The sequence below is a fragment of the Polistes dominula genome, unplaced genomic scaffold (genome assembly GCF_049000335.1).
Source record: "Polistes dominula isolate Pdom_NZ unplaced genomic scaffold, Pdom_raw_medaka contig_79, whole genome shotgun sequence".
In the NCBI taxonomy this organism is placed as follows: Eukaryota; Metazoa; Arthropoda; class Insecta; order Hymenoptera; family Vespidae; genus Polistes; species Polistes dominula.
The window spans coordinates 4,226,524-4,242,500 of record NW_028300916.1 but is presented as its reverse complement, the minus strand read 5'-3'; the positions used below and the strand labels follow the sequence as shown (position 1 = coordinate 4,242,500).

Genomic DNA, 15,977 nt, shown 5'->3' with positions numbered 1-15,977 from the left:
GCGGATTCAACCTCGAGACAAGTTTAATTCCAACATCGGCGAACCTTTTCTCTCATTATCCTTGTCCTGTCTTTTCTTTTCTTTTCTTTTTTTGTTACCCCAAAAAATTACGATAAATTCATTCCTTCTGATTATCCTCGAATCATCTGAGTCTTCAAATTTATCTCCTTTTTTTTGGTTTCGTTTTTATTTAAACCATCGATGAATAAGTTCGTATTTGGATTCCCATCGAGAAAGGTAGCATCAAATAATTATTAACATTTTCGTATTAATGTCTACTGCTCTGATTTCGAATTTGTTATAAGCGAAATATCAATGTGCAAAATGCGTTATGAAATATTTGGTCGAAACTATTAATTTATTATTTATCGTTCAAGTAGAGATATATATTTAAAAATTATACATCAACATATATTTTCATTTCTATCTTCTTTAAGCGTTAATTTGTATATATTTTCTGACTGTCATTTGCCACCAGTTTTTATCTTATCAACACAGGAAACTCTCTTAAAGATCGAAAAGGAAAAAAAAATAAAAGAAATGCTCGCTGACCGTAATCTTTCTCTCTCTCTCTCTCTCTCTCTCTCTCTCTCTCTCTGGCACGCCTATCATTACCCACGCAGGACGATGATCATCACGGTACCGGATTCCCGTTCCTTTTTTCTTTTCTTTTTCTTATTTCATTTCTCAAATTGATGGTCTCTACGTGCGACGCATTCCTTCTCTCAACTACGACTAGTAACGACGAATCTCTTGCAATCAGCTACACACAACAGTCTTAGAAAAAGGGATGAACGATTTCTGAAGTACGATAGGGATCGAAAGTCCTTTTTCTATCAAGAAGAAAATAAAAAAAAAAATATACTCGAGTATTGGCACCATTGTAAGCTACATATATATATATGTATTATGGATGTGAGAGAGAGAGCTTGTTAAGTTAACCATCACATTGTTTCACGAGGGCGTGGTAAACCGTATGTTGCAGCAACGAGAGTGCGTGGCAAAGGTGCTACAACGAGTAGCCTTTTTCTCTCCAAAGAAGATCGAGATGTAGTGACTGAACTCGATATATAAACTTCGATAGATGTATATTATCTCTCACTATGATTCTATATAATAGATTTTAAATTCAATAGTTAAATAAATTTATTTATTTACATCTATTCGAATAATTTAAACCAACATTCATCACCTATTTCTTTAAGATAAATTTGAAATCATTTCTTCTTATATACAAAATATAATTCTATATGCATTTCATTCAATTTTTATACAAAATCGATACATGTATTTATTTATATTAAAATAATAATTAACAATGGTAATTGTAATTGTTTCTATTTCAGGCTTGAAACTTTTCAACCCAACCACGTATTTATTAAAAAATTAAAATAAAGAATATTATATCTATATATTAATAATAATAATTAATTCATTAAAAAAAATATAATAAAATCGATGTAAAATATTTCCTCGAGATAAACACTTTTCAAGGATATTAGTTCATTAATGCAGATACAGGATAGAATCGTATCGAATGTATTAAATACGGTGGCTGGTACTCGAGAAGGGACCCTCGTTTAGATATCCGCTATGGGGTTTCAAGATTATTCGAAGCTTAAGAGAGATGATTCTTCCTGTAAGTTACTTTCTTAACGAAACGAGACTCGATGGATGGAACGGCGTTAGTATCATCGATAGCCATATCTGCGACGATCGTTCGTTCCTTCGTTCGTTCCTTCGTTCGTTGCTTCCGTGGCGAGCGATTATAGCACCGGTCGACCAGTTTCATTCTTGGAAAAATTATCGACGATTAAACTATTTGCCAGACCGGTCTTTCTTTCTCTCCTTCTCCTCTTCTCTTCTTTCATCGATACGAAACTTCCGTGAAGACGAAGAAGAAGAAGAAGAAGAAGAAGAAGAAAAAGATCTCGTAATTTGAACGAGCAAAATATCATGAAATTTATTTTTTTTGCATTAAATTCAAAACAAAATATAGAGATACATATATAATACATACATCCATACATACAATTATACATACACACATATATGGATATAATTAACTTATAACGGGGTGTGATAAAAGTTTTGAAAACGCGATCGTAAAAATGAGGTATACGAAATCGCGAACTCTTAAAGCAATGTTTCACGATATATACGCGGAAGGTAGCAGACTGGTTATCAGGTAGGGCTCATCTTATCGGTCGAGAAGAGAGTCGACCGATAAATCATCGAGGTCCTTGCCAGGGCACCTTTAATTATCGGCCGTGCACGAGAGAAGGGGAGGGAAAAAAATATGAAGACGTAATACGTTATCCGGTTGGTTCTTCTCGTGCCTACCTTCCTACCTACTGGTAGATTGTTGGTTGGTAGGTTGGTAGGTAGGTAGAGAAGCTTTCTGGGTCCATAGTTGATGTGCCAAGAGGCGTTTTTTGCACATAAATAATGAACACGTATTCATGAACGGCCACTGGATATCCAAACGTAAAAAAAGATCAAGGAAAACTATATTCTGTGTCCTTGGGAAAATTTGTATTCCACATTCATTCCTTTGATTTCATTCATTTCAACGATCTTACGAGAGTTTTTGTCAGACGAAATTCCACTGATCCTAACATAATATTATTTTCTACTTCATCAAAATGATCAACGATAAGAATGGTAGGTAGAGTCATTCGCACTTAACTCGTACGGAATTTTAAACCTGTTGAACGAAGAAAAAAATTATGTTTTTTTTTTTTTTTGGGGAGAGTTATGTTTTCTTTTTTTTTTTTTTTTTTTTTGAACGAAAAGATTATAACGAAAAGAACGACGAACTCTGATGACGATTTTCATAGATTTTAATTGAGACGTCTTTTGGTAATACTCAAGTACTAAAAAAACCTTCTTCTCTTCTCCTTTTTTTTTCTCTCTTTTTTTTTCTTCTTCTCATTCTATCTTTTCTCATACATATTATTCTTTTCTTTTATCACTCGTCGTCACCTCGTTCTCCACCGTACGAAATTTTTCGTACCGAGACGAAGGGGACGTTTTATTGGTCCCGGTTTGATTTACGAGGAGCTTCGGTAATTTGTTGAGCCGTATTTAATTTGCCTTAAGAGCGTCGTCCTAAATAAAAAAAAAAATAAAAAAAGAGAAAGAGAGTAAGAGAAAGGAAGTTTCTCGAATGGACTCGTGAACCTGTGTATATGTAAGTGTGTACCCGTAAAAAGACCCATATAAAAACGATAACGGGGTAGTGGCTCGTTTTTTGAGAAATTTTTTATTATGATGTATGCGTGGAAACGCATATACTTATGTACATTTGTGTGAGTGTGTGTGTGTGTGTGTATATGTGCAACTTGCGACTTGACTTATCGATTTTAACGAGCCGACGAAAAGAAATAAACGAGATGTGAAGAAAAAAAAATGACGAACCTATCGAGAGTAATAAAACTAACATAATCATCATCATCATCATCATCATGAATTTAGTGTCGAATGGAAGCAACGGTTCATGATCGTTTCCAAATACGAACGAATAATGTTTTCTTTTTTTTTTCTTCTTCTTCTTTTATAAACATTAACATTATCCTAACGATCCTTCGTTCGATCGATTCCAACGATTGATTTAAACGACATTTCGATTCGGTTCTCTTCCTCTCATTTCAAATTTATTTCATGGATGTGTAAAAGTGTATAAACGTTATTACCAGTTCGATAATTTATATTTATACAATATCGTTTAATTTCGGCACACCAGACGACACCGTGTCGACGAATCACGCGAGGTCTCTTTCCTAGTGATTTATGAACTTTATTTATTACCGGTATCGTGAAATTTTGGATTTTAAAATGATCGAATATCGTTTTTAGAAAATGATTTTTTAAATTGACACCAATGTAAAAGGGAATTCAAGAATTTCAAAATATTTTATACAGTAGGGTATAGTATAGTATACTATAGGTATAGGCCCCGATTACTTACAATGGAATATACAAATTGTCACCATGTTGGCAAGAGTTCAAAAGTAATTAAATTATATAATTATTTAAATTAGAAAAATCATTTATTATTTAATTGTATTTTATTTTAAAAAATGGACAGAATTTTCCGGTAAACCTAATTATATATAAATATTGTTATATATATATATTTAATATATTATATTATATTATATAATATAAGTATATAAATATTACTGTTTCATGTTCAAAGGATTTTTCCATCATTAGAAAATTCGAATTTAACAAAAATTTCACATTGGTTGCAATATTTTGTTTCTTCTTTCCTCCACCTCCACTTTACCACCCCTTCCTCACCCATTTTTGCTTTGTAATTAAAAATAAAAAAAATTATTTTCTTTCATTTCAAAGTAACGAAAAACAAAGAAATAGACGTCTAATCGATTTGGAAACGAATTATCGTCAAATTGAAAACTTAGGTGGAACATTGTGATCGTCGACACGTTAACCAAGGCATCGACAGAAATTTATGCTCCTCTACGAGCTGTATAATCTCGTTATAAATTATAGTGTTTTTCGCACGAAACTCCTTTCCTCTATTTACCTACCTTCCCTCTTCTAAGTTCTTAAAGCAGAAGGTATCTATACTTACTAAGAGATATCGAAAGAAAGAAAAAGAGAAAGATAAAGAGGAGGAACGATCGAATGAAATAGTTCTCGAATTATGGCAATCGCGAGCACCCGAGCGTGATATTCGTTGAAACGATTCGTCGAATTAACCTACGAATTTTTTAATTCAATTCTTTTTTTTCTTCTTTTTTTTTTTTTTTTGTTTTTTCTTCACAAAAGACCAAGCAAATTTCGTCAGAAGAGGTCAAATATTTCTATGAAAAGTATTAAAAAATAAAATAAGAAAAAAAAAAAAGAAAAAGACAGAAATGAAAGAGAAAAAGAGAATCCTTTTGAACTTGTCTAAGACATAAGAAAGAAAGAAAGAAAGAAAGGAAAAAAAAATTTCGTAAGACCGGCAATAATCTTGTTATGATTCACGCACGCGATTTGCTATGCGAGTTCGTTCGTATTAAATAATTTTCGTACCAACTTTATATGTCCGTGAAAGGAGAGGAAACGCCGCGAGGCGTACGTTCGAACGTACAAGAAGAAAGATATATAATTACGCACACTGAAATCTGTTTTGAATGAAGAAAAGAGATAAGAAAGAGAGTCTGTTCGAATGGTATTCCAATTCCTTTTTTTTTTATTTTTTTTTTTTTATTTTTTTTTTTTATTTTATTCTCTATTTCTTTTTTCTCTTTTTTTTTCTTTTTTTTTTTTTCATCATCATCAAGTTTAATTTAAAGCAACAAAATTAAAGCAACAGTTCACTCAATCTCGAGATACTTGTGTGCGACTTCATTGATACAACAACAAGAAAAAGAAATTATTTTTTAAAACAACTTTTCATAGATTTTTTTCTTATCTCAATTAAGTGTGGTAGTGCGTTGTCAAACATTACTAAACAACATTGATATTTTTGGGATCATTGACATAACCGATTTTTTTTTTTTTTTTGCAGCTTCATCAAATAATTTATTACGTGAGAGAAGAGTATATATATATATATATATATATATATATTTTTTTTTTATTTGCTTTACAATAAATTTTGTAAATAAATATAATTCATAATAAAGATGTTAATGTGAGAGCATATTTATCAAATTATAATCATACCAAGTTAAATGTTACAAAATAATATTTTTATATCTTTCGAGGAAACCCTTTGGATTATCAAAAATTGTATGCACAATTAAAAAAAAGTTTCATTGTAAGAATTTATGGTGGAAATGTATGAGAAGAAAAAAAAACGCATTGAATATCTCGAAACGTGATAAATAAAATATGACGTATATATATATATATACTAAAGAATAATCTTTGCTAGGAGAGGAGGTTAGATCGAGCACGACTACAACTTAAATCTACGCAAGAAAGATGCCGATGAATCAGCGGAGATAAAGGTCAGAAGGATAAACGCACATTCGAAAAGGTCAAGGGAAGAGCAACGTGCATAGTGTCGAATAGAATTCGCTGTATAATAAAAAAAAATAAATGTTGTTAGATCCGTCAGTTGGTCTATGACAAGATGATCCTTATCGAAAAGGAAATCGATTGATCCTTTCACACACTATACTAATATGTGTGTGCGTGTGTGTGTGTGTGTGTGGCAGATAAAATAATATGATTTACACAATTTACATATTGTAAAATAGTCACTTTAATTATTACATATTACGATCACAAATTTTAATTCACTGTTCGTAATAATTTAAAGTTGAAACAAAATTATTTTTACCTTTTATATTTTTCTATTATTTGTTATATATATATATTTCTAATTGTATATTTTATTTTCACATATGATAAGAGACATAATTACATGTCAATTAAGTTAATAAATAATTTTTTTTACTCTCTGATTTAAATAAAAGGTTGAAAAGTTTTGAGCTTGAACTATTATTTTCAATACTTTTCAAACTTATTATTATTTGTTTATAGTAGTGTTATTTATTTAAATATAAATATAAAGTAAATATATTAGTGTTATATTATTAAATATAATAAGATTTATTTAAATATAAGAAAAGAATTATTCACTGATCAATTAAATTACGCACACCAACAAAATAATTGCAAAACTTTCTAAAAATATTCATCCAATGAGAAAAATGTATGAAAATGAAATGTGTACAATTTATCCTTGTGGAAAATTCGAGAATCGTGAAAAAGAAAAAAAAAATAGGGTGAGAGAGTTGGGGCTCGGTTTGAAGGTTTATCCCCGTGACGAAATGCGCGTACTCAAAGAAACTGGGAAAGAAAAGAGGGCGGGTAAAGAAGGAAGGGGTGAGTGGGGTGCAGTGGGGTGTGGAGAACAGCACCAAAGTGCAATTTCATCATTTTTGCCTCATAAAATCCGAGGCAATGAGCGACGTAAAAATGAATAACCGGAGGAACATTCACCCGCGGAACTAACACAACTACGTTCAACAACGTTTTACCCTCTGTCTTTCTTTCACTCATTTTCTCTTCCATCTTTATTCTAAAAGAAGAAGAAGAAGAAGCAAGCAAGTAAGCAAGTAAGCAAGTAAGCAAGTAAGCAAACGTGGCCAAAGGGACGTTGTTCCTTCTTCTTCTTTTTCTTCTTCATCTTTAGATTTTCTCTATCTCCCTTTTTCTTGTTCTTTTTCTTATTCTTTTCTTTTTCTCTCGTAGCGGAACGCGTTCGGACCATACGATTTTTATCTTCCGCTTGGAATAGATTATCTTTATTTACGAGCAATCTGTGGTACGGGCAAATTGTTTGGGAACGAGAGAGGGCCGCCTATTTAAATGCCGTAAACTATTGAATATACGCCAACCAGAGAAAGACAGAGAAAAAGAGAGAGAGAGAGAGAGAGAGAAAGAGAGAAAGATCCTTATTCGAAAGAAAATAAGAACTTTTGCCAATTGATGATACCATTTTTTTTTTATTTTGGGTTATTTCATCATAACATACGTATGAATATATAGAAAGTAAGTTAAACGTATGACAGAGAACTTTCTTCAATCGTTAACGAGAAATACAGGATACATCTTAATATTATATATACCTGTATATATATATATATATATATAATCAGGAAGGAAGCTTTCACGAAAGGTGGCTGGTGAAGAAAGTTAATACAATTAAGGAAACGAGAAAGGGGCGGACCAGGATAAAGTGGGAGTCGAGAGGGTAGATACGGACACGTTCGAGGAGACCGTCGAAGATCAATAATGGCAGTGAATCCAATGCAGAAGCAGAGAAACAAGTAGAAGAAGAAGATGAAGAAGAAGATGAAGAAGAAGAAGAAGAAGAAGAAGAGGAGCAAAGAAGAAGAGGTGCAGCCTCGGGTGCCGGGCGGGGCTCAGATGTTTATCCCGGTCGACCTCTTCCCCTGCCCTGCCCTCCTCGTCTTTCCCCTCTTCCTCAGCATCACGGGTTTGCCCCCTTCACCTCCGGTTTCACGATGATGATGAAGAGAAAGGAAGAAGGAGAGAAGGAGCGCGCCCTCGGCTATCCGCAGCCACCGCCACCGCCACCGCTGGACGACCGAAGCGAATATCAAAGAGAGAGAGAAAGAGAGAGAGAAAGAGAGAAATGAGATAAAAACAGAGTGAGAGAGAGAAAAAGATAGAGAAAACATTGCTTCTACGTTATGCGTGCTCTTCTTGCTCGTATCTTCGTTCCCATTGGCGTCGCAATACTCTCAACAAGATTATTTACTAACATTACTGATAATATATATATTATGATTATACACAAAAAATATAATATATTATTATAATATAATTATTAATTATCGAAATTCATTTTTTGTATTTATGTTAATTCCAATTTTGTTTTATTTCGATTTAGGGTTGCTTTTTAGTGGTTAGAACAAATCTGTGTCATTATTCTTTTCTATAGTTTATATAATATAGTATCTTCTATATGATTTGTTCGTAGCTCTTTGTGAATTATCTATCTCACCGAGTTGAAAGAGAATGGAATTATAAAAAAATAAAAATAAAAAAAAAATAAGAGAAATAAGAAGAATAAAAAGAAAGGAAGGAAAGAGGAGGAAAGGTTGAGATCGTCGCCTTCGTGACGAAGCGTCGGACACGATGGGTACTTTGCAAAAAAAGGCAACGTTAATCAGACACCTCGTATCGCCTCTATTCAGCTCCCGGTGAGCCGAGTGATCTAGCTCGCAGCAGGTTCTCCGTTGTAAAAAATCGATGAATGAAGAACCTTAGTATAAGAGAGAAAGAAATATATATAAGGAAAGAGAAAAGAGTAGTCGGAATAGTCGGACGAGAGACCTCTCTCTCTTTCTCCCTTCGTCTTACTTGTTCGTTCATTCGCTTGGTAAGGTCAACGGCGTCGTGCAAAAGCCAGCACCTCGAATAGAAAAGAAAAGAACAGAAAAGAAAAGAAAAGAAAAGAAGAGAGAATTCTTCTTAAGCGTGAAATGCAAAAATGTTCAAACGGAAAATACGAACTATCGCGTATTCTGTAAAGTTGGCGTAATCACGAAGCAAGCGTAATCTCATCGAAAGGCTTCTCTTCCTCGAATCCCTCTCTAATCGACCTTGCTCTGTGACCCGAAGAACCCCTTGCTCGACCTTTCTCGGAGATCGGAATCGTAGAAGAAGAAGAAGAAGAAGAAGAAGAGGGATAAGAAGAAAAAAAAAATGAAAAAGAGAAGAGAAGCCGTAGAGCGAGGCGGATCGTTTCATCGAGCACGTATCTCACTGATGACGCACTTCCGGCCGAGCTCACCCTCACGGTGGCCTGCCGTGATAATTCCGGAGGATCGGACGGAGGAGCCAAGATCCATCCACCGTGACTCCGTGGCCCCGTGACGACCCTGCCGAGATGTTTGCTCTTGTTGCGGTGGTGCCATGCGGAGGAAGAACGAATAACGTGGTGCGGTACGGTGCGGTAAGATGCGGCTCAGTGTGCCGGTTCCAACTAATGTAAGAAGAAAAAGAAAACGAAGAAGAAGAAGAAGAAGATGAAGCAAGAGGATGAAGAGGAAGAGAGGAGGAGAAGGTAGATAAAGAAAAAGACGAGGATGGTAGAAAGGGTAGAGAGAGCAAAGTAAAAAGATTAAAAAAAGAAAAATAACTGAAGAGAGAGAGAGAGAGAAAGAGTGGATAGAAAAAGGATGGAAGAAGTTCCAACGCCTAGCATCCGAAGGAGCTGCTTCGAGAGAAGCACCCGATGGTAGTAGCGGTTCGCTCATCATTGTAATTACTTCGCAAGGATGTAGCAGTATATTGGATCATTATCGAGCGCTCCATATCTACCACCTAGCCCGTAAGTATAGACTAGAGAACCCTGCCCCTATCTCGTACGTTGTTGTTGCTCCTGCTGCTCCTACTGCTCCTGCTGCTGCTGTTGCAGTTGCTATTGCAGTTGCTTTTGCCATTGCTCAGGTATATATTACTTTCTACGTTGACGTCTTCCAAACATTTTCCTTATTCTATTTTTATCTTATTAAAACTCCGAGCAATGACCAGGTGAAAATCAAAGAAACTACGTCGACCTGTCCGATACGATGAAAGATCGATAACGTGAGATGCGCGACACGCTAGCTATAGCTATAACTACAGAAAATATACGCTTCGTTGATCAACAACGATCGATCGATCGATCGATCGATCGATCGAACGAACGATCTATCCTTGAGTTCATTCGTAAGTTAGTTCGACTGAATCGATTCTTTTAAAGCAAATAACAGATACAATGATCTTAATGATCATTGTTGAATAAATCAAAAATAATCTTAAGACAAAATATTTGTTCCTTGAAGGTAACGTTATGGGTTGAAAACGATTTCAAAGAGAGAGACAGAGAGAGAGAGAAATAAGGTCCCTTCGGAATGCCGTAGAAATTCGATCGCGAACGAGTCTTGTTCGATCACGCGATGTGACCACGAAAAGAGAAAGAAACAAAAAACAAAAAACACAAAAAAGAAAGAAAGAAAGAAGCTTCCCTTCTGTCCGCTCGAACGATATTCATCGATATATCTCGATAGTTCTCAAGGTATACACGAAACAAATTCTTTATTATTTATCTTATTCAAATTTTCCCATACTTACATCGATGATATCTTTTTTTTCTCACAGTTAAAAAACCTTTACGATATTACATAATTCTTCGAAAATATAATAATTATTATAGACGCGAAATTATTTAGATAATATTGTTGAGTTTGAGTTTAACAAAGTTGGGGTCCAGGATCTTAGAACTTTCGAGGAAAGAAAAGGACTCAAAGGACTTACTACGGAAGCTGCTGAAGCAACGGGAGCGTATCGAAAGATCCAGCGTTGATAATCCTTCGGGGTAGGTCGGTACAACGTGCTCACCAAGTCTTCTTGCCTATCGAGGTGAAGCTGAGAGTCGAGAAAGGTGGGTAAGGGAGAAAGAGAGAGAGAGTTAGAAAGAGAAAGAGAGAGAGAGATGAAGAGAAAGAAAGGAAGAAAGGAAAGAGGAGCATCTCTCTTCCCTCCTTCTTTGAACCTCTCTCTTTCTTTCTCTCTTTCTTTCTCTTTCTTTCTCTTCCTCTTCCTTAGCAAGGTACGTGGCGATGCTCAGGTGTAAAACCGTTGATTGCCACGGTAGTATTTTCTCTTTGCACGGCAGAGATGGTAGCGGTGGGCGTGCCGGGCACGACCGTAGGGAGACGGCCAAGGCCTCCTTATCGTGCTACCGCGATTATGTTTATTATACTTCGGCGCGCACGCGTGTGCGTACGTGCGAGTACTTACGTCGACCAGCGAAATGCGTTCTTTCCTTTCCTATCCTCTGTTATCCTTTCCTAGTCCCCTTTCTCTTCTCCTTTTCTTCTCCCCTTTTTTCTCACTTCCTCTTTTACACCCTTATTCGTAATCTCCTTGTCGCGAAACGTGACGGTGCAACACGTTGTATGAGGCGTCATACGTGATAAGCGAGAAATATAAAGATACTTTTATTTCATATTTTTATAATATTGATATTTTGCAAATATTGTTCATTTTAAGTTCGCTTTCTTTTTCTTTTTTTATCAGAGTTTATTATTTCTTTCTTCTTAACTTTTCTTTACTCTCTTTTTTAATTTCATTTATAAATTTTCTTTACTAAGTGTTTCGTGTCTAACATCGTTATTTGATACTAGTTGTTTTCATTTAAGGTTTCTTAAAGATATTGAAATTGATAATTGAAAGAACTATCTCGAGATGGCGAGTATCAGCTAAGTTAGGCTTGCTAGATAGCTAAGCTTGCTAGCTAAGCTTGCTAGCTAAACTGGTTTACGATACGGGCGTATATCTCGTTAATGGAAGTTCAAGCAAAGTCGCAGTACTTCGACGAGAACGTTAAATCGAGTTGAAGGATCGAGAAATCGATTGGATTTATATAGGTAAACCTACGCACGAGAGAGATAGTAGAAAAAAAAAATAGATAACGAAAAAAAAAAGGTTCAATCGGTGTTAGCCACCAAGTCGGATATTCATCGATAGTCGATCTTAAGACTCGATTATGTATGGCAATCTAAAAAAAAAAAAAAAAAAAAAAAACCAAAAAAAACCAAACCAAATCGTATGCAACTTTTCGATTATATCTTTTTATAGGAAGCTTGAAAATTCAATTATCGGGATTTACAAGTGTGTTAAAAGAGAAACACTCGAACAACAACGATTATTTATCGAGATTGATTTTGAATTATTGTTTTTGTATTATAGCTTAACAAGATTCAGTCAATAAACATATAATATCATAACGTATAATCTTTCTCTCTTTTTCTTTCTCTCTTTAGCTTTTTCTCTTTTTCTCTTTCATTCGAACTCGATTCTCCATCGACATCATCGTCTTCGTCGTAGTTGTCAGCGTTAGAATTCCATCGAGGTGGAGCCTTGACATTTCGTGGCCTGGAATCGACCGGCATAATTGATCGGCCTCTGCGACTCCCATTCGACGACGACGAAGGAACGAAGAAGGAACGAACAAACGAACGAAGGAACGACCATGTTTCTATATTCTATTCCGTTTGCTTCTATCTTCTATGGTTACGACGAACTCTTCAACGTACGACCTCGCCAAGAAAGAAGAAAACTATGGAACGCGGTCGCCACAACAACTACTACTACTACTACTTTGTCAACTGGATTCCATCGTTTTCGTAGAACAAAATTGAACGATGCACTCACCTTTTTTTATTAGCATTTTTCTTCCCCGATTAGAACACATTGATACTTCTCTATCAACTTTTACACACACAAAAAACGAAGAATGTTAAGTAGAGTTGAACAAATTTAATAAGAAATAAAGAGAAGAAGAAGTAGAAATAAAATACACGCAAGAGAGTTTTTATAATACTACGTAAGAAAAACGAATATAAAGAATTAACTTATTAGCGAGATAAAAAAAAAAAAAATACACACACACACACACACACACATACATACATACATACATACATACAAGTAAACGAAAAGCTAATAGGAATTTTTGTTGCTTTCTTATCTCGACCGGGGTGGTACACGGATTTTTGACCGTAAACCAATTAAACGGTTGTACTCAAATACGTGTTTGGTATATTACCCTTATATCCTTCGCACGACATCCAATCCGAACAGAAAAAAAAAGAAATATCCTGGAGGAAGAGGAGGAGGACTCCTTACCGCGGCGGTCCTTCTTAAAAAAAATCTCGACGATTCCGTTGGAAATACGAGCGGTGCGATTCCATTAAAACAGCTCTTGCGTACCAACCAACAAACCAAACCAAACCAACCAACCCATCCGGCGGAGGAGGGAGTGCTTCCGAAGGCAAACGATTAATTCGAGTGAGGTTGGTTCTGGAGTCGGCGTTGGACTCTATTTAATTACACGCGCGTGTAGTATCCGTCGTTCCAACGTTTTACCCCCCGTCACTCTCGGTCGGCTATCGTGCATCAACAAGAGGGGCGCTTCATTATATTAAAGACGGTAATAAAGGTGTATATATATATATATACACATATAAGAATATATATGAATGGATATGCACGCACGTCATTGCCTCCACGGATCTTTTCAGACTCGTACGATTCGTTCCATTAAAAGAGAGTGAGTGAGTGAGTGAGTGAATGAATGAGTGAAAGAGAGAAAGATAGAATGAAAGAAAGATGGTGCCATCGAATAAATGTTCAGCACCTACGACAAACAAATACCCACAAGCTTTGAGATTTTATATCGTTGTCGATACGACGACGAGGACGAGGACGAGGACGAGGACAAGGATGTGGCTAAGGTTAAATTCGTAAAAGCTAAAGGGAATGAGTCTAACATGTATGTATATATACCTGTGCATGTGTTTGTGGTAACGTTTGCGTGTAGGTACTAAAAATTTTATTGCGTCGCGTTTATCGAAAGGAAAAGACAGAGAGAAAGATAGGCAGAAAAAGAGAGAGAGAGAGAGAGAGAGAGAGACAAGTACCGTGGCGCAAAGGCTTGTTTAACAAAGTAATGACTACGATTATTCTACTTTACATTTGCCTCTCTCCGAGCAACGTTCGCGATACCTTTTCCAAAGGAAGAAGCTGTTGCCCCCTGGCAATTTACGAGAGATAATCGCCGTTCGAGTGGAGTTACGACTACCGCGTCGTCCTCGTCGACGACGACGACGACGACGACGACGTCGAAGGCGGCGGCTTCAATAACTCGGTTACATTGAAAGCTTCATTTTTCCTTTTCTTTTTTTTTGTTTTAATATTTCTTTAACATTTTTATTATTATTTTTTATTCAAGCCGCCGCCCCGCCCCTCATATTCTTCATTCCTACCTGAATAAATTTACGAGAACAACAACGATTACTTTCTCGTCAATCTCAAATTGTCTCACAGAATTATAACCCCTCACCCTTTCTTTCGTTTTAATCCCCCTATTTTATTTTTTTCAAACCGATCAATATATATGCGTTTTCAAAGGGTGGTCAAAAAAATAAAAAAAAATTATCAAGAGAAAGGGGTCGGGGGGGGGGGGAATGAAGAGAGAAAGAAATGGCGTCAAATCGAGTATAAATATCGTCGAAGTAAGAAGGTTCGTTCGCGTGCTTCGACACCGTCGGACAGCATCGAACCGATAAAATACAACATCGTTCACCCCTCTTTCAAACTTCTTTCTTGATTCTTTTGCGAGCTTCTCTCTCTCTCTCTCTCTCTCTCTTTCTATCTATCTATCTATCTCTTTTTCTCTTTCTTTCTTATGGGATAGGGTGAGCGCGAGCGGTAAGGAAAAATAGCATTGCGTCGTTCGTGCCGTGGCTCGTTCAATTTACATAAACACGTACTCATTGATTGCCGGACCAGATTGTCGAGCGTTATTACTTCTACGACCGGTTAACTCCGACGTAGGACCGAGAATAATCGTTAAGCCCTAATCGCTTGCTACGCACCGACCCCGACCTCTCTTTCTTTCTTTCTTTATATTCCTATGTCTTTCTCTTATTATTCTTTCATGTTGAAATTACTCTAGACTCCTCTCTTTCTCTTTCTCTTCCTCTTTCTCTTCTTTAGTTATTTCTTGTTTTTTATTTTTTTTTTTTTTTTATACATTTATAACTTGTTCCAAGTGTCTTTACCCCTTTTAGCCCCTTCATGCGTGCAAAGTCGCGATTCGTTGTCTAGATAATGACACTTGATAATCCACTTTTAAGATACCATGCTTAAAGTAAGAATAATTATATGAACAACGTTTATTATTATCGAGATCATCTTTGAAAAAATAACAAATAAAAACTATCACCAACTATAAACCTAATTTCGTTATAAAAATATATTATCTAATATTATATTAGACAATTTACATTTACTCACCGGAATGATAGAAAAAGGATCCACCAGTAGATCCGTCGCGATAATAACCGTTCTTTTCAGGACCTGAAACGATTGAAATAAAAACATTGTCAAGATTGAAATAATATATCGATGATTATCACGATGATTTCAACATATATACATGTATTTATATATACGTTTTAAATTGAAAATCAAATAAGATAAAAATGTAAAATAAGTTGAAAGAAAGACTCATCAATTTCTTAAGACAAGGATAGAAAATTCTTATCGATCATTCGACGAAAGTAAATGGAAGAGAGAATGAAGAATAGAATGAGAATAAAGAGAATAGAGAAAAAGGTTTGTACTCGAAGGAAGTTAGCTAAGCTAAGTTAAGCTGAGCAGCTAGCGAAGGATGCGCAGATGGAACGGTTGTATCGATCGATCGATCGACGAATGCCTTCATGCTCTTCTAGCAGTGCAAACCGGAGGTGGTACTCGAGAGCACCACCACCACCCACGAAGTTAACTACTTAGTATGCACGATCAGCCAGAAGGTACCTACCTACCTATCTGACAAGGTTAACTAATACAGCTTCCAAGAGTCGCGCGCGCGCACACGCGGTCTCTTGATTAGAAATACGTCGATAAATCAGTGGAAGGGAGAC

General features: G+C 35.8%; 2 protein-coding genes across 3 annotated transcripts in view; both read right to left on the bottom strand.

Annotated features, from left to right (window-relative positions):
* Positions 1 to 604, bottom strand: part of LOC107071993 (uncharacterized) — a 97,312-nt gene extending 96,708 nt beyond the window's left edge. Inside the window, exon 1 of the mRNA XM_015331524.2 lies at positions 1 to 604. This exon is cut by the window's left edge and continues 2,646 nt beyond it. The gene's annotated coding sequence lies outside the window, so the exon portion shown is untranslated.
* A 741-nt stretch (positions 605 to 1,345) lies between these two features.
* The window catches only part of LOC149033100 (uncharacterized), a 97,908-nt gene continuing 83,276 nt past the window's right edge, over positions 1,346 to 15,977 (bottom strand). Inside the window, exons 3-4 of one of the 2 annotated variants that reach the window (XM_089170750.1) lie at positions 15,349 to 15,411; positions 1,346 to 1,793 (exon numbers count right to left, since the gene is read on the bottom strand). In XM_089170750.1, the coding sequence (XP_089026876.1) occupies positions 1,789 to 1,793; positions 15,349 to 15,411 (68 nt within the window). In that variant the 3' untranslated portion in view covers positions 1,346 to 1,788. Of the gene's footprint in view, positions 1,794 to 15,048; positions 15,197 to 15,348; positions 15,412 to 15,977 lie in introns of those variants that run through there. The other variant, XM_089170749.1, reaches the window with a different exon arrangement.